Source organism: Leuresthes tenuis, unplaced genomic scaffold, assembly GCF_036924035.1.
Source record: "Leuresthes tenuis unplaced genomic scaffold, fLeuTen1.0.hap1 SCAF_11, whole genome shotgun sequence".
NCBI lineage: Eukaryota > Metazoa > Chordata > Actinopteri > Atheriniformes > Atherinopsidae > Leuresthes > Leuresthes tenuis.
This window is the reverse complement of record NW_027325365.1, coordinates 6,345,329-6,363,959: the sequence shown is the minus strand read 5'-3', so window position 1 is coordinate 6,363,959 and position 18,631 is coordinate 6,345,329. Positions and strand designations below refer to the sequence as shown.

The window sequence follows — 18,631 nt, the reverse complement described above, 5'->3', positions numbered from 1 at the left end:
TGACTTTAGGCACAAGACCCTCAGGTGCTGGAACAACTGTCCAAAAACATCACTCGCATGGGCTTGACCAACTTCACCCTCAACTACCTCAGGGTAAGTGCGCTCTGTATGAATGTGTGTGTGTGCATGCTACTTGGCTGACAACGAGCACACACTCGTCTAAGGCTGTCATTCTGCATTTGCTTTTGTTTTCATCTACTCACATTTGATGCACACAGAGGAGCCATTTTTGCCAATTTTTAGCCACATTAATTCATGTTACTCATCGCTAACTAACTTGTGTGTCTGGATAGCATAACATTGTTTTTCTTATGTAGACTAATCATGCTTTTTCTTGTTTAATGCGGTTCACAGTGTGGTTATATTACATGCATTGCAATGAAGATGCCATATTTTTTGGCAGGTGTGTGAATGCATAAGTTTGTTGTGATTCTCAGACATTGTTTCCTGTTTTGTCTACTTGTTTGCTTGAATATACTTATTTTTCCTTTTTTAAAGAGAATTTTAAGCTTTTGCTTTTATTCACGTGCAGTGAATGTGTGTTTTGTGACTCTTGGATGTTTTTAGTTGTGCATGGCAGCATTACAAAAAATGAGCTTATTTCTGATTTACTCTATACATGTACATATTCTTAACTTGACCGCATGAATATCATTTATGGAAATGGAAAATATAAGCTGGCTGAATACATTAGTGATTATTTCACAGGGTTCTGTTTGTCTTTTTAAGCACCACAGTTGACTGACAGCTATGATTTCCAAATGGGAGAACAAGAGTGAGCGGGAGAGAAACGGGAAGAATTAATTGGATACAGAAAATTTGCATAACATTAATGAACGCTCCCTGTTGAGACTCATAATTGTGAAATGGCGCGAATCAGAGAACGGCACCTCCACTGCTTATTATAGCCAAGTGAAGAAAGGCGCACAGAGAGGGAGATAGGGAGCAGTGTGGCTGTTTTTGTTTTTCTATAACAGTGATTTTCTTTACAGAAAGCAGCTCTAATGTGGCTGAAAGTGAAAACACATAATTCAAGTATCTGTAATTACACACTAAAGGTTCCCCTTCTGCCTGCTCTTTATTTTGGTGATTCGGATGGTCAATGCTCAGGAAAAAAACAGTGTTCATGCCTTGTTTACTGACAACTTGCATTTAACAAGAGGTTAAGCTGCTTGTGTCTCAGTATGACTCACTTTGCCTCTAAACCTAAATATTTCTCAGAAATTGTTATACGTGTAGTAAAATTAGAAATCAGCTCACTTTCGTAGATGTATTTCTGTTTTGAATGCTGCTAAAAAATTTATGAGAACTGTTTCAGGTTTTATGTCTCTTCAGTAAAAGTGAAAACTTCCCAGATCTAAATGGATTATTTCAGTAGTTTATTTTCCACATTGCTTGCTTTAAGGGACGTCAGGACAGTAATGGCTGGATTTTAGGTTCAGTGTTCCACTGATCCACATCTTCTTAACTTCTGACCTTTGAAACAGTGCATAGGTGAAGATTAAACTGCTCACTTTTCAGTTGAGAAATGCAACTTCAAGTTTTCCTCTCTAGACTGTTTTGTTCGGATTCTCTTTTGATGAGGTAAAATCATCTAGTGAGAACAGATATGTCAAAAGTTTTCTTTCTGTTTCTAAAAATCATGCCTGAGATTGATCTTACAGCTTCTGCCTGGATTTTCAGGTAGAAAAAATATTTTTAAAATTATGTTTTCGCTCTCTCTTATCTAAGCTTGTCAAGGTAAAATATATCTTAAACTAGCAGTAACCTCTCTTTGGAAAAGGTCTTTCCCAGCATTTAGCAGTCCTTTCAAAAGAGACTGACGGTTTCCTGGCTGAGGGGATACAACCGGCCTTTCTCTCACTCAAACGCACACTCTTTTTTTTCATTTATAGTATCTAAGCCTTTCCATGTATTGGAACTGCTGGCTTCCTTCTATTCAGCCTGAAAATAGCCCTTGTTTTCAGGCAGAGAGCCAGGGCTTGTTGGCTGAGCTGGACAGGGATATTACTATGTCAGGAGGGAACTATCAGAGGTGAACACTGGATTAGTCTGCAACAGGGATGTTCACTTTACCTCCAGTGGCAAGGCTTCGAAACACAGCTGTCCTCAAAAAGGGAAAAGCAACTCACATTTCTATGTTTACGTGGGTTATTTGGCATTTGCAGCGGAGTCTACGATAGAACAACTAGTTTAAAACAGTGTACGATTTCTACAAGGCCTGCTGATGTTGTCAAATGAGTTGTATAAAAGCCCAAAGCTGTTGTGCAAATACCGCTTGGTGTCCTGTTCATGATACATATCTCCTCTAAAGGTTTTCTATAGTTTTCTTTTTTCATTTCCTTTTTACAGACCAACTGGAGATGGGAATAACACGTTGATTAGAACTGACATCAGAAAAGTAGGAGTGGTGCGAAGCTGAAGGTCAAATGAGATCATTTGAGCATGCAGTGAATGATTAACAGTCTCCTTTCTCTCCGTAATCACTATGAGAGTGCCCTTGAGCAACCTAGTAGACCCATGCGTACTATCACTGCAGCAGTTTAGACCTCACCTTACAATCTGATTGGAAAAACACAACTACGTGGCCATTTTTAAATATTAATCACACAGTAGTTATGAAGCTGAATTGGCTGAAGTCACTCATTCTTTTTGCAGCAAATATCTCGCTTATTTGACAAAACTATCGAGCAGCTATAGGAATTAGAACTAGAGAAAGCAGAGTGATGGTGTATATCCTAAACAGTGGGTGGACAGGTTGATTCAATACTCATACAGAGCGCCACTGTTCAGTGTATATTTCTGGGTAGCAGTTATGGCTGCTTAACAATAGTGAGCGTCATTACCCACAGTCATTTTACTCAATACAATGACATCATAATCCCTGAACATGATGATTCATTGATTTGGGAAACATTGTTAGATATTAATCTGTATTTGGCCCTCGTTAGATTCCTTGAAACCAAGCTGTCGACCAAAGCCTTCTTTCCATCTTCTCGGCTTTAGCTGAACTAAACATGCCACAGCCTGGGTTCAAGTGAGCTTGGACTTTTAGGGAGCGGCAAAGGTTCATGACTGCAAAAGAAAGCTGAAATTCTTATGAATTGTAAAGTTTATTTCATTGCACAGCTATACTGACAGTTAACTTGTGCTTGTTTTGTAATTGACTATCATCGTTATGCAGCCTTAACCATTCATTAATTTCAACACAGCACACCTCTATCTGTGCTGTATTCAGCTTTTTGATGCAGACACTAAGCACACTGAAGCTATATGTCGTTGTTCATTTCAAAGGCCGAAGTAAGTTTTATTTATGGAGTAGTTTTAAATATAACAAAGTTGACCAAAATCATTAAGAGTCCAATTAAGCTTACATCTAAAATAACAAGACAGTAAGAAACGATCAAATATAAAATTTTGAGGAATAGGAATACATGTACAATAAAATACAGTAGCTCAGAATGATCTATCTGGGTTTCATCCTCAAGTCGAATGCCACATAGGAGACGTGAGTCTGAATATGGCTAAAGTCTGAGTGGTGCTTATATTGAGAGAAAGTGTTTCAGGCAGCTAATTCAAAACTAGATTCCGTCTGGATCTTAGAACGTCTAAGAGTAACTGACTGGTTGACTGCACTTCTCCTACAGGGTTGTGAATGGGAAGATCTGTTCAATAAGATGGTACTAATCTCTTAACTTTAAAAGTAAGAAATAAAATCTTAAAACCTTTTTTTGGAAATGGACTTGGAGTTAGTGAAGAGATGACAATACCAGAATTATGTGTTCACACTTTTTCAGGTCATTTAAAAGTCAAGCTGAGCTGCTGCATTCTGCCAACACTGAGAAATCGGTGCCAGTGTGCAGATGCAGGTATGAGATCAGAACACATTTTTTGTTGTTAAACTTGGAGAAACAACAGCATTATGATAGAAATTTGAAATGTAGTTGTTGTCAGATTCAGCAAAACATCTGTTGTACTTTATAAGACAAGTTCAGGTTCTTTCAAGCAACGCCAACAAGGAAATCCATTCAACACCACACCTACATTAGTGATAACGGGCTGCTTCCAAAATGAAAAAGTCCAGGTACTTAAAAAAAAGAGGGATCTTGACTAATGTACTGAGGCCTTTTAAAGACGTTTCGACCTCTTTAGTGGAACACATAACACACCAGGAGAACGTAAAAAGCCTGTAGTCATAGTTACAGTAATGGACTCTGCATTGCTCAAAAAACTAACATTTGAAGTTAATAGGAGACAGATTTGAAGCCCAGTGATGGAGTCTGACTTCTGCTAAGTACCCCCAAAGACCCACCCCCAAATACATTTGATGCTGCCCACTTTGCTACACAACATAAATTATGGTTGTTCGAAGCTATTTCTACAAATGATCCTGCTGCTACTCTCCTTGGCAATAAAGAGAAAGCGGAAATAGGTGAGGAATGGCAAGCAGAAAAAAGCTGACGGTATAATCACAGTATACGGTATGCATTTTAACCTGTTGCCCTCTGGGATGTGCCTTTTTTGTATTGGCGGCTGAGTTTGCTCAACATTAAGTTATTTTCATTAAATAATACAAAGTCTATTGGTATTTTTTTTACATAACATATTAAAGTGAAGTTGAGAAACAGTGAAATGAAACTGGGCGTGTTGCCTGGAGTTTGATCCCTGCGTTGCCCTGTGGTTGTTTCATTGTTGACGGGCCTTTGCCTGGCCAGTGGCTCCAATAGGCATCTGGATGCTACAGAACAAGGCGGGCTGACCAGCTTGTAATGTCATCCAGATGTTATTTGGATAAGCTAATCCTGATGTATTTAGGATGACAGGCTGACCCCTGGTTCTTGTCACTAGAGATTTACAGTTTTCTCCAGACTGAATACTGTACTGAAGGTCTTTTAACAGAAGAACATTGTGGTAGCACAGTATGGGAATGAAGAATTGTTCTCTGTGTTAGCTTTTGCTATAACGAGAATAGCCAGACAATAATTTGTGTGTATGAATATTTGTATTATGCACATTTTGTTGAAGCTCAGCAAGTCTGCTTATTTTAAATGTATCTTTCTCTCCACTTTTTCTTCTTTGTTTTAGTGAGCCTGTTTCTAAAGGTTTGTTACTATGTGACTATGAAAACTGGATTTACCTCCCAATTAATCCCTCAAAGTCAGTCTGTGGGTGGTTAATTGAGCAACAAACTCTGTATTCAGAGCAGAGGCAGTGAGAAGGATGCTGCTCTATCATCAATAAATCTGCTTTAACTGAAACTTACAGTTTGTGCTGTTGTGTCTGCAGTTGTGTGTCATCCTGGAGCCCATGCAGGAGCTCATGTCGAGGCACAAGACCTACAACCTCAGCCCCCGGGACTGTCTCAAGACATGTCTGTTCCAAAAATGGCAGAGGATGGTAGCTCCACCAGGTAACTAACTACACGGTACTTACAGGAGATGTTTTGCAGTGAAAGCCAGAACTCCCACAGATCAGGAGGGCTGAAAGGGCTGTTTCTTTCAGGAGAGATGAGGAGATTTCAGAAGTAATCTACTTTTCTGAGCAGTTAATACAATTAAAACAAACTCAAAGATGATGTCCCACACAGCATCAAAAACGGTTTGGATAGCAGCTTCATAACTAAGAGTAAATTGTTCCTTCTACTGTTTCTCTTAAGCAGATTTTAATACCATCCACTCACTCACTGCAGGAATATGAATATTTTCACTCAGAAGGTGTTTTCATTGCATCATTTATGTTCACAAATTTGCCATTATACCTCTTAATCCCTCAAATATGTTTTGCCTGTCAGGTATATGAAATAATCAGAATTCAGAGTTGCGCTTGAATCTCAACCCAGACAATCTTAACGGGCCTCTCAGCCGACTGTGATTGATGTTTGTAGCGTGGTTTCTGAAAAGTGCCAGGCTTAAATTGGCTCCGAATTCTTAAGCTGGAGAGAGTAAGCTGGGCTTTTTTGGACACTTCGGAGTGGCTGCAAATTACAGCAATGCTTAGCGAGGCATGACGAGATGTCTTTAAAAACCAACACCAGTCAAAAAGCCTTTGACTCAGACCTGTGTAACTTTAATTAAGAGTGCGGGGTGTAATCAAACTGGTAGATGCAGCTCCCCATGCCAGTGGCTCCCCAGCGTCAGCATCGTTCTTCAAAGAAAAGAAAAAACAGAAAGAGAAAAAAAACATGCAGAACATTTTATGAATATGAAGAAGACTCCTGACTGTACAGATCGTTATTTTTGCTCATGGAAAAAGAACCCGACATGAAATCCTCTATGAGTGACACAGCATTATCATATATACACTGTGTGATATATCCATCCATTTTCTATACCCGCTCAATCCGTCAGTCGGGTCGTGGGGGGGCTGGAGCCTATCCCAGCGGTCATCAGGCGAGAGGCGGGGTACACCATGGACAGGTCCTGTGTGATATAGTTTGATATAATGTGCTGCTTTTTATATGTTTATGTGGGAGTTCTGGCTTTGGTTCCCTAAGTTGTCATGGGGTAGCTTTTAAATATCAAATATAACAAGTCTTTCTTAAAGTCAGGGCTTTTATGTGTGTTTGGCCCTTTGAAAAAAGATTGTTTTATGCCATCTATCTATATTTTGACACTGCAGTTGCCTGATTTTTTTTCCAGTTAAGCTGAAATTAAGGTTTTCCTTATTGGTGACGTGTTATTCCCCTTTTCCTGCAATTCTTCTCCAGCTTGGAAACTGGTTGGGATTTAGCCAGGAAGGAAGCCACTGGTGCATTTATGCTCTGATAAGTCCTTTTGGTGGAAATGGAAGTGATTTTAGTGCGTCACCAGCACTGCATTGGAGGAAACCAGTGGGATAACAGACATGATTGTCTCTCACAATAGGCTCGCTCTTTTCCACACACGTCTGTCAAAGTCAGGAATCAAGCGAGAAGAGATACTGATAAAATTCTCTTTATTGTTTTGGTTCTGATTTATAGTTTTTTTTTTTTTGTATCATGAGTCTCTGATTTTCATAACTGAGTATGAGATCATCTCCCTTGGTGTGATTAGAAAGAACCTCGAAAAATGTATTTCATTTTCAGGCATCTGTTTGAAGATCACAGCTGTGTTTTCTTGCCTCTCTTGAGATTAAAAGGAGTAATGTTTTCTAACAAATGTTGGCAGGATCTGCTAAATCTTGTATTCATAAATGATGCACTACATAAATTCTTTTGTAAAAAGTGGAAACACTCAGATCTCTATTTAACCTGTGTCAGTGATTTCTATCTTTTTAAAATGAACGATCTCACTTGTGATTCAATGGTATCGTCAGGAGGCACGTACAGTACAAGTTACCCACTTCTGTTAAGTAGCATCTGTATATTATTTCTCTCCCTTTTCTCTGTTGTCGTCTCTGATCTCATTCTGTCATAAATTCTTGAAGAACTTATTCAACCACCTGAGCAAAATAAAACTGATTTTTGGCTCCGGTTTCAGCTGGACACCCACAGAACTTCAAAACGGAAATATTTCCCACAAATCACAAAAAAGGTATCTTCTCTCTTACACTGTCAATTGTCCAAAGTCTTATAACAAAGGAGCATTCTGGTGCTTACTGGAATGGATTGAAATACATTTTTGTGTGTAAGCTTATCATGGATGCTCAACTGCATGTTTATAGATTAGTTTGCATATATTTAATGCATGTTGAGACCTGGCTAAAACATAGTTATTAAAACTATAAATCACCGATGCTCAGTAATTTAAAGCAATAGAAATTAAACAAATGTGCTCGAATGGAAAGAGCATAAAATGACATTTAACAACACAAAGACCGGTGCTTTCTGCCTCAGCAGAGGCCCTTTAATCTGGCTCCTGCTTCTGAAGAACATTACGTTGAACATCAGGGTTGAGCATTTATGTAAATGAAACAGGGGTTCTTTCTTACCAATGCATGTCTTGGGAGATGTTAACGCTTGTGTGGTTTCTCCTCAGAAGATAACAAAGCATGGATCGTTGTAGTATAGTGGCTCTTATCTGTGTAACACTTTTGTGTGTGTTCTGTGTGCTCACATGCATGTATACAGGCCTTTTGAACAATTGCATCTGCATGTTTTCTTTACTTGTTTTTTTTCTGGTCTGGATCTCGACTATATAACTGCACAAACACACACTGGACACACCCCTACACCTTGTCCTTGTCTGTATGCATTATGTTCTTGGCATTGCCTCTGTTTCTCTTTGCTGGTCGCGCCAAAGCTGAGCCTGCCCGACAGACAACCACGAAGAGGAGGAAACGGAAGAACTCAGCCAGCAGCGCCAACAGCAGCGTGGGCACCACCGGCAGCAAGAAGCGCAGTCCCGCCACCAACTTCAGCCTCTCCAGTCAGGTACCTGTAAGCATCAGCTCCACTCGGTTTGCCTCCTCCTTTATTATTTTTCTGTATCTCAAATGACATGTTTGCAAGGTTACAAAAAAGCAGGAGAAATTCCTATTGGTATTGCAGCTATTAGTTTTAATTTATTTGCACAAATGAAAGAAAAAGCCCCAGGAGGAGTGGGTAGAAAAGCAACTCAAGCCCATGTGGTGAGACAAAGAAAGCTCGAGGGACTTATGTGAAACCAAAAGAAAATATGTCAAATTTCACAGAGTGACACAAACGACATTGGAAATGATCAAAGACGCAAATTCTACAAAAGCATTTATATTTTTAAAAAATGAATAAAACTGCCACTTTGCTGCAGGTAGTATTATGATGAAGTATTGGAACGCCATTCTAAACGTTCTCTCTGTGTTTCTCAGAGTAATCTTCAAGCCTCCCAGAATATGTATGTTTAAAAAGACCCAGATGACCCCGCTGCTCAACCAAGTGGCCATAGCCTGGAGGTTTGAAAAAAAAAAGTTTGAATCTCAGGAACAAATGGGAAAATGTGGGTGGGGAACGTGGCACTCTGCCCTCTTACAGCCACCACACTGAAAATTTCCAAACCTTAAGTAAGGCACTAAACTCACAACAGCCCAACAGGAGGCTGTCAAACTGTAGGTGAATGTGAGGCAGCGTGCTATTGTGAAATCTGTGAAACAAATCAAGAAAAAAAAAATGTCATGCTCTATGGACTTGTTCATCTTAACCTTGTTTTTTTGTCATACAGGTGGTGATTGTTAGAGTTCTTGATTAGAATAAGAGTCCACCTAATCTGGGACATTTGCAGCTGATAACTCATTTTATGTTTGCCACCATTATCATCAACATATTCTCATTCACAACTCGTCACATACATTCATGTTTATTTTCAGTGCAGCGGAAACAGCTCGACAATGACACAGCACTTCCTTCTCTGTTTAAAAAAAAAAAAAGCGTCCTTCTATTGTGCTCGATTAATAACAAGTAACATAGTTCTTGTGAGGAGATTCATTGGGGAAGAGAGGAAAATATATCTGCCTTCCAAGCATAAGGCTCGTCTCTCGTCTTAGACTCAAACGATTAGCATTTGCATTTCTCTTTTTTCGTCTTTATTTTGACTTCCTTTTCTCTACTACTAAATCCTTGGTTAATTGTAAGAAAAGTCATAATTAGGTGTTAATAAAACACATTTGATTGCAGAAACTTTGACAACATTTTCCATGCATGTCCAAAAGTTACATGTTGGGTATACCACATGCGTTTAAACCAATACAGAGACTCCTGACCAAGTATGATTATGTGATGAGTTGGGAGTGACAACAGATTTTTGTTATCATTATTTTATGCAAAGAATGGCGACAAAGCAGCTTAGCAGTAAACTTCAAAGCTACTACTGCAAATTAGAAAAGCTACTACTGCAAATTAGAATAATTTTAGAAGGACCAAGAATATTTTTACTTTTACTACTTGAAAAGGTTCCAAAAACAATTACCATATTCTGCACCATTTCTACCTTTGAATTAGTAAGTTTTACATAAATGTATTCAAGTGAACTGTTTAATTATCTTATGTCAGTAATATATTATGTAGTAATTAGACTATTTTACTTAACTTCTTATTATCTAAACAGCAAATGTGAGGCTTCATACAAGTTTTTACAAACATCTAATCTTACATTTCTACATACAGTGTTTTAGGGTTGAGGTGCCTGATTTGGGGACATGTCTCCATAAAAGCCACTTGACATACTCAAAGGTTAAACAGGCTCTTAAACAGCTGAGTACTACATCGCATGACTGGTACTCCCCTAGAGAATTCAATGCCAGTGTGAGTGTGTTGTCTGCAGAGGCTCTACTTTTACTCCATACGCTGCTCATTATACACACAGTGTACTACAATTAGTCCACAGCATCCAATTTTCTGTTCTATAGCCTTGCTGGTGCAGCACTCCACCATTTTTGAACACAGATCATGTCAGTGCTGCAAAAAGTGCGCCGATACTGAACATAAAGTGTTGCTGGTTGACGTTAATGTGTGTTCATCTTGTACACAGGACTAATTCAGCTTAATGGGAAATTTAAGGGTGCTAATGCCTTTCCATATACTGTGTTCAGTGGAGCTGCCCAGTTTCCCAGAAATGATGTGCATATACTGTTAATTTGTTTTAAAAGAAGACCTATAATGACTTTGTGTTTGTTGGAAGTGTCTTTGGTAATGTAGGAGGCACCGTGTGTATGGACCACACATGGAAATCGTTTAGGTTAAAAAATAATTGTGGTTACTTGAATCTCTTAAATATTTCCCTAAGATCAGTAGCTTTTTCAGACCAAAGCTTAGTCTTTTAGGTAGCCAAAACATTACCACCAAAAGATTTATTCCAAGAAAATCTGTGGTGTCTGAACATGTAGGGACAAGGCAGAAGCTCTACATCAAATTTGGTTGAGGAATCATAATTCTGGCTACTCTGGTTACCTTGTTTCTCTCATTTTATATCTCACAGTGGTGAAATTATTTTATTATTGATGTTATTTCCTTGTTTTCCTGATTGCAGTTTTGAACACTGTGGGTCACTTACACACATATTCTGCCCTGTAGTTAGATGTCTTGTCATCTTATTTTTAATTTTTTTGTCCTGGCTCTCTTCTTCTTCCTCCTTCTCTCTGTCTCACACGTACATAATGTACGTCTCACACACATATACACACAGCACGCGCAAATTGTTTTCTCTCTAGAAGGCAGCATGGCTCTGTGCCAGCTCTCATTATCACCGATATCTGTATACACCCTCCACACCCCCACCGCTCCTTCCACTTTCGCATGCACACTCTCTACATCATCATAGCCCCCTCTTTCCTCCACACCACCACCTTCCTACCCACACATCAGCCATACCACTCATGTTGTGCATTCACACACCTCTTAAAGACGGACAGCGTGGCTGGTAACATGCTGGTTACATATGTTGAGCGTCTGCTGTCTTTGTCTGAGAAGTTGTTCGTTTGTGACTGAACACATGCCTACGTGAGCCTAATAACAATAAGGAGTGGACCCTCGCAACGGGAAAGGGGGGGTTACCAGCGACTGGAGGAGAGGAGGCATGGGGGTGGGAAGGTGGTGGTGGGGGGTTCATGCAATGAGCAACAGTGGCCTCTAGTGGTAAAGTGTGGAACATTAGTTGCTTCTCCCAGCAGGTCAGACATTCTATTTTTCATCTCAGTAGTGTGAATGCAATCAGATTACATATTGTAGAATAAACATTCATTGTATTCAAACTGTAAGCCTGACACTGACTATCAGCTGTGAATGAAATATAGAAGAAAAATTAGGAATTTGGGGATAAACAGCACTCAAACCATTCAAAATTTAACTCACTTTACACTGGAACATACTATTATGAAGATTGAGATGATCTTTTTCACTGATAATAATCACAGATGTTAGTCTTGCTTCATAGTCAAATAAAGTGGCAAGTATTGGCCCTGTATCCACAACCTGATTGAGAATTCTTTCACTTCAATTAACACGCAGATGGCTGAATATACTCACTAAAGCACCAAATGTGTGTCAATCTGCTACAGAAAATAATTCCCAACAAATGCACTGTTTACTTGGAATTACTGAGAAATGGATTAACACATTATTTGGCTCGAGTAAAGGCAGTGCAAAGGCCTATTGAAATGCAAGCGTTTCTTATTATTGGTTTTGATCTTTTCATGAGATTTGTTGATGGTTCGAAAATTTTAAACTATTACGGTTTGTCTTTTTTTTTTTTGATCTTTCACCTGAAATTTCATCTCAGGTTTAGTCAGAAACAGCTCCACAACAAACTTTAGGGTGAAATTTAAAAACGTTAATTAGGAAAATACTTCTGGGCCAATATAAATATTGATGTTCAAGATAATGTCATGTAGTTTTCCTTTAATGTGATAATTCATTACGTAATCTTTGAATGAGCATAAATCTTTCATGCAAATATATATTAAGAAAAACTTAGTTATCTCTCATATACTGTAAAAAGATTATTTGTTTATCAATTCAATTACTTATTACTTTAATGCTTATGTGGCCCATCAGATTTCTTTTTCTTGACAACAAAATTAAAAATAAATAAATCTTTGTCAGTTTTAGTCAATGCAGCACAACCAGGACACACCATATAAAATCAGCCACTATTGGCTGATGTTATACTATTTGCTGATAGTCTAATTGAAGTAAACCAATGTTAGGTTTATATGTCTGTGCAACCCTGATCTCCATGTCTTTATTGCTTTGCCAAAATAAGATTTGAAACGCTTCTCCTTGGACAAAATGGTTAATGTGAAAGCAAATAAAAGGCTTACAGTATAGCAACATGGCAGTGACACTGCTGTTGTTTAAAAAAATTATAAGGTTAGTAGGTCTACCAGATTTGTTCAAGCAATAACTTCCTACATCCATTTTAGTCACAGTAATACTAGGCAAGTGAATGTGCTATGCTGGAAATCTTTGGAACATTCTCTAAGTTGTGTCCTTTTTTAAAAAGTCTGTAATTGTGAGGTGATCACATTGGAAATAATAATCAAGTACAGACAAGCATCTGCATGCGTTCATCTGCTTTGATGGACACTCGTGTCATCACAGTCCCACTAAATTGCCACTTGTTGTTTTGGAGCCCAGAGGAGCAAACATGTATCCCCACGCTCCTCTCTGCTAATCTCTGTGAAAATATGCTAATGACGCCGCTCAGTGAATCAAGGGAGCAGGGAGGCGTTCTTCACTGTGTCGGCCCATTCAAATCCTCACCACTCAGCTAGTGCGAATGCTAACTCTTAACAAGATGAGTAGACAAGTAGACAGTATTAATTAGCTCACAATTAGCGCTCCCCAGTCTCAGACTAGTCACCAGCTGTTATCATCGGAGGGATTTTTTCAGAGGGGTGGAGGGGGGGCTGCCTAAAATTGGCCAGAGGAAGGTTGACAGGCCTCCTCACAGGAACAGATGGTGAATGCAAGGCTTGTTGGCAATCACAACATTTTTAGCTAATGACTTAATTAACTATGCAAATTGACAAATCAGTGTGGATATTGTCATTTAGTAAAAAAGCTCACCTAAATTAATTAGCCTGATTAAGGCATAGAGGGGTGTAGAAGTGGCCGCTGGGGGGGTTTGGGGATAGCTTTGATGCATGAACTGCCTCTCCTCATTGGGAGCTTCCCATCAAAGCATGTTTGTGTTCTGAGTTTTGGATGGGGAGTTTGTCTTGTGCCAAGTTGCATCGTTTTGTTTGTATGATTACATTGGTGCTTGTTGAGTGTTTGTTCTGTGATGCGTGATTTTGTGAGCTGCTGCGTGAGTGTTTAAGCTTGTGTTTGTTGTGAGCGACGCATACAGGGTTTATCTGCATTCATGTGCCTTTGTCCTCATTTGAGTTCAGGTGTGTGTGAATGTGTGCAAGGATGTGATTGTACAGTACACTTATCTGGGCTTGTGTGCCAGTGCATGTGTCTGTGTGTTAGTTGAGGGGGAGATGGCTGAGGAGGGTAAGATCTCTCGAGCCAGGCAGCGTTGACACACATCGCCAGTGAAGCGTGCGCTCCATTTAACTGTACAGCTTCTTCACAGATTACGATGGGTGGCGCTAGTGCACGCCAGCAAAGAGAGATGAGATACAAATAAATACAGTCATGACTCAAAGCTTATTGATCAGTGTTTGAATCTACAAATTACACTCCAGTGATTATTTGTGCAGAGGAATTTAAAAACATGACTAAACACAAGTCCTCACAGGGGGCATCCCTTTCTGTCAGGATTTCTTCACATCTCATGAGTCACAGATATCAGTAGATAATGGATAAATCCCTCGTCTTCCCTTCCATGACCCGCTGTGAGAGGGCCATCTCTGTGAAATATGTCTTACATGATGAGTATTGATTGGGGCGAGTACAGAGTACCGGGGGAATCCACTCTGTATGGGAAGGTTTCATTTGCACAGGGAGCTTCGACGAGGACTCAACCATGCGAATGGGTTCACTGGATACTGAAACACACATAGACATGCTGCCATTCCATCGCAAGCAGGGGGTCTCCATAGAAGCAGGAGAATTCACACCCCCATCCCAGAGCAGATTGGCTGGCACCCTTTCAGATAAAAATATGATAAAGCCCTATTAAGAGTCTCTGTAAATGTTTGTCTTTATGACCTCATAGTATTTCAGTTTAAAAGGTGGCTTATTCATTTCTTATCTGTGGAAAAAGACAACATACATAATTATTTCTTTGAAGTTATGTGAGTTCATTTGATATTCAGTGCTTTGGTCTGGGAATTAGATGAAACAGATTTGCATTCATTTCTTAACGGATGACTTCTCCTTCACGTTGGCATATAAATTTTGAAAAACCTTGAGGCTTCTTATGGCCAGTCCTGCACAAAATCAAACGCAATCATGTTTCTGGACCAGATTTCAAAACTAGTTCAAGACTGCGTCAAATAATTCCCAAACTGGGGAGTAAAATGAACACAAAAAGAGAACTTGAGACTGATGTTGGTGTCAACACCCAAAGGGCATGAAACGTTTATGAATGTAAAAGAATGCATGAAAATAACACAGCTGTGAGGACAGTTTGAGCATGACTCTTCAAAATGTGCAACCCCTTATAAGTTTTCAGCTCTTTCTTCTCTCTGTCTCTACAGGATGTGATGGTTGTGGGCGAGCCGACCTTGATGGGCGGCGAGTTCGGGGACGAGGATGAGCGTCTGATCACTCGTCTGGAGAACACGCAGTATGACGCCACCAACGGCCTGGATGACGAGGACGACTTCAACAGCTCCCCGGCTCTGGGAAACAACGCCCCCTGGAGCAGCAAACCCCCCGCCACCCAGGACAGCAAGCCTGAGAGCACGGCGCCCCAACCCTCACAGTAGAACAAAAAAAAAAGAAGAAAACAACAGATCCTTGGCTTCATGTGGACTGGACTTTTAAACCTCTTCACCTTACCTTGAGGGCGGTGCTCCTAGTCCTTATAACATTGTACTGAATCAGAATCCTTATCTGCAAACTCACTGTCGGCATGTCCAGCCAAATTATGTCCATCTGGGATATTTTCTTCTTCTCTGAATCATTATAACCCCTAGAAGAACACTGAGAACTAGCTGCACTGCTCAGCAATATCAACAGACAAGATATGCATACAAGTTGTATGCAACTGTAATGTAAAAACAGCAACACAGACGGGGGCTTTTTTTTTTTCTTCCCAAGAATCCACTGGAAAATTTCAGATCAAATTCGCCTACTTGGACCCTCAGATACAAACCTTTCGTCTAGTGGAATACCACAGCTGTGATTGGTTGACCTGCAGGTCACAAGTCATCACAGTGACAGTAGACAGTGGGAAGGAAAGAAGAAGAGTAAAAACAACAAACAAAATTTCTCAGAAATAGAGAGCTCACGAAGGGAAGGTGGTTTTTAACAGCCAGCAGAGCCCATGGAAGCATCTCACCTCATCGGAGACAGATGAAACATTGTTTGAGGCAATTGCATTTTTATTGGAAATTCAGTCGGCTGTTGGTTTGTTTCTGCTCTCGCTGTTTTTTTTTCATTTCCAATTAAGAGGAAATAAAAGTTCTCTACTGATATGGACGCTTTTTTGAACAAGGGGAAATCGTGTCCTAGGATTCTTTTTCCACATTACTGTGGTTGTCACAGATTGTGATTTCATGCAAACCAGTTTGATTGTGTTCGTAGTCTATTGGTATTTTACTTCTCTCAGAATCCTTTGCAATCACATTGTAATTTTGCCGATCAGTATGTGAACTTTGCCGACGCGTTAATGCATCGTTGTTTTTTTTCTTTACTCCTGGAAAAGTGGACTTCTTTCCCTTTAACGACCTACTCCCAAACTGATACTAAAGCCTTCTCCTGCATGATTTTTTAAGAATTTAATTTTATTTGATATATGTGCTTTTTAAAACACATCAATCAGATTCTCTTTTTGTGTTCATCAGTTTGGGAACACTGTAACAAGGTTTGTAGCTCTGTAAATAGAGGTGGGATCTATTTTGTCCACTGTAAATCAGCCACTAAAAGCAGTTTGGATATGGCAGCTGTTTTGTTTTGTACCAGAGTTTCTGATTTCTGTAGGGTGGTTTGGATGGAGACTGGTGAACCTCTTTTGGAACCAAACATGTAATGTCCCTCTCTATCACAAACGTTATAAACAACCACACCGTCACATGATCATATCCATTGAGTATGCTGTGACAAACCGTTGGAATAAGCAGATTTTACATTTAGAAAAAGAGATGAAATCCCATCCACCCCACAGAAATGCTTCAAGATCCCTGTGTTTGTGTTCACAATTGTTCTTTAATCCTTAATTGAACTGATACCCCAGTATATCCCTGATCTCTTTTGTTGGACTATTGTTTGAAAATGGGCAAAAAGACAATTACAGGTGTCTTTATACAATTGGATCTAATGGGTATTTATTTGTGCATTTGTAAGGAAGCTAACACATTTCTAAATATGTTTGAGCCTAGTATTATTAGACACCATTTGTACATTATATAGCAGAGGTGTTCAGTGTCATATCTGATTGTCTGGTATGTATGCTTTACCATTATGTGTGCCAATAAACCGTGCTTACAAAGAAGGTGAATTTGCCTTGGTTCCAAACATGATGTGTGTGTGTAGCCAGCTGTTTTCTTGTCTGTTTGTTGGGAGATAATAATTTGATTTAATATACCTATTAACTCTGAATCAAAACAAAGTAAGAACAGATTTCAAAATTAATCTAAAAATTTGGCAGAAGTGTTTGTCCTTAAAACATGATAAGAAGCTGTTCTATGAGGAGTTTTCTAAGATTTTTTTCAACAGCGATTCTTAGTTGTTATTGAACATATACAGAACATAAGGGCCTTTTCGCCCACTTTAGATCAAAGGAAATAATCTTTGGACATTTTCTTTGGCAAATTTAAGGAGGTTCTGGGTGCAATTAAACTCTCAGCTGCAAATCAAAATAAGGATAATCATCAACATTACTGTAGCAAAATTTATTTCTCGGTTGTGATATTTTTATTCCATCTTTTGCTTTTTATCTATTTCTATTTTTTTTTTTTGTCAAGAAATGGGAAAAGAGCTTTGTTCACTTTACCTTTACCCACAATTGATTTAATGGGATAAAATTAATCAGCTTCTTTGTCAACGTGTTCTTTCTATAGCAGCTTTTGATGTCATTTAATGTCATTTAATGATCAATATAGAAAGTTATGTTGCAGAATAAGAAGAGATAGAGTTATTTTAATGATTTTAAATGTTAAGATTAATATGACCAATATTCAACAAGAAATTACTGCAATGACTATTTTATGTGCTCATACATTTGCTTGTAAGTTAAAACTTTTAAATACAGGCTCATGCAATTTTAAGTTTTTGGGGCTTTTTTTCAATGCATTCTGGAAAATTTAAGATGTTGCATAAAGAATATATTTAAATGTGACATGCAAAAAAGATGTTAATTTTTTTTCTCAAGCATCCACTTAGCTACAGGATGTTATCTGAATAAGGTCAGTGACACTGTTTACCAGCAGATACATGTCATCATAGGTTTTCAGAAGGTGTATGTGGATCGCTTTTTATTCACCTGGACATTAAGTTAGATTCAAAACATTCTGTGATCAGTCTTCTCTGCTTAGTTTCTAAAAAATAATAAAGTTTGAAGCAATCACTGAGTAGCCTGGATAGTTAAGTTGAATATCCTGGAATAGTATTAAATCTGGAACATGAACACATGTTATTTATCCGGATAACTCGATGTAAAGAGGCATCTGTGCTGTTGTTGGGTAGACTTTAAATCCGGGATGATTTGATAGTACTTTGGTGACACCAGGTGGAGAACTGCTGCAACTATATCCAATAGTGCCATAAGTGAAGCTTTTTGAAAAATATGCTGAACTTAAATACAACAAATTACAAATAATTGTTTCGAAAGTTTCACAACAGTATCTGTATTCTTTCTCGAACAAATGTAAAAATAAAAATCTCATAGTATCTATATTTAACACCTTAAAAATTGTTTGACAGCAAACTAGCCCACTTTTCAAATTGAGAAACAGTAAACGTAAATATCTTACACATGAAAAGTAATTACAATAATTATGAATGTCATAGTTTTTGCATTTCTATCATTTCAAAATAATCTTCCCTTTGTAAAATCTGAATCATTTTGAAATAGGATCATAAATCTACCAGGTGACGTAACTCATCAGGTTACTGATTAGTTTTTCTTCC

General features: G+C 38.7%; 1 protein-coding gene across 2 annotated transcripts in view; it reads left to right on the top strand.

Moving 5' to 3' along the window:
• ldb2a (LIM domain binding 2a) overlaps window positions 1-16,994 on the top strand; it is an 86,861-nt gene extending 69,867 nt beyond the window's left edge. The window contains exons 5-9 of one of the 2 annotated variants that reach the window (XM_072395219.1): window positions 10-93; window positions 5,287-5,410; window positions 7,458-7,511; window positions 8,220-8,350; window positions 15,037-16,994. In XM_072395219.1, coding sequence (XP_072251320.1) covers window positions 10-93; window positions 5,287-5,410; window positions 7,458-7,511; window positions 8,220-8,350; window positions 15,037-15,267 — 624 coding nt within the window. In that variant the 3' untranslated portion in view covers window positions 15,268-16,994. Of the gene's footprint in view, window positions 1-9; window positions 94-5,286; window positions 5,411-7,457; window positions 7,512-8,219; window positions 8,357-15,036 lie in introns of both variants that reach the window. The other variant, XM_072395218.1, reaches the window with a different exon arrangement.
• The last annotated feature ends 1,637 nt before the right edge of the window (window positions 16,995-18,631 follow it).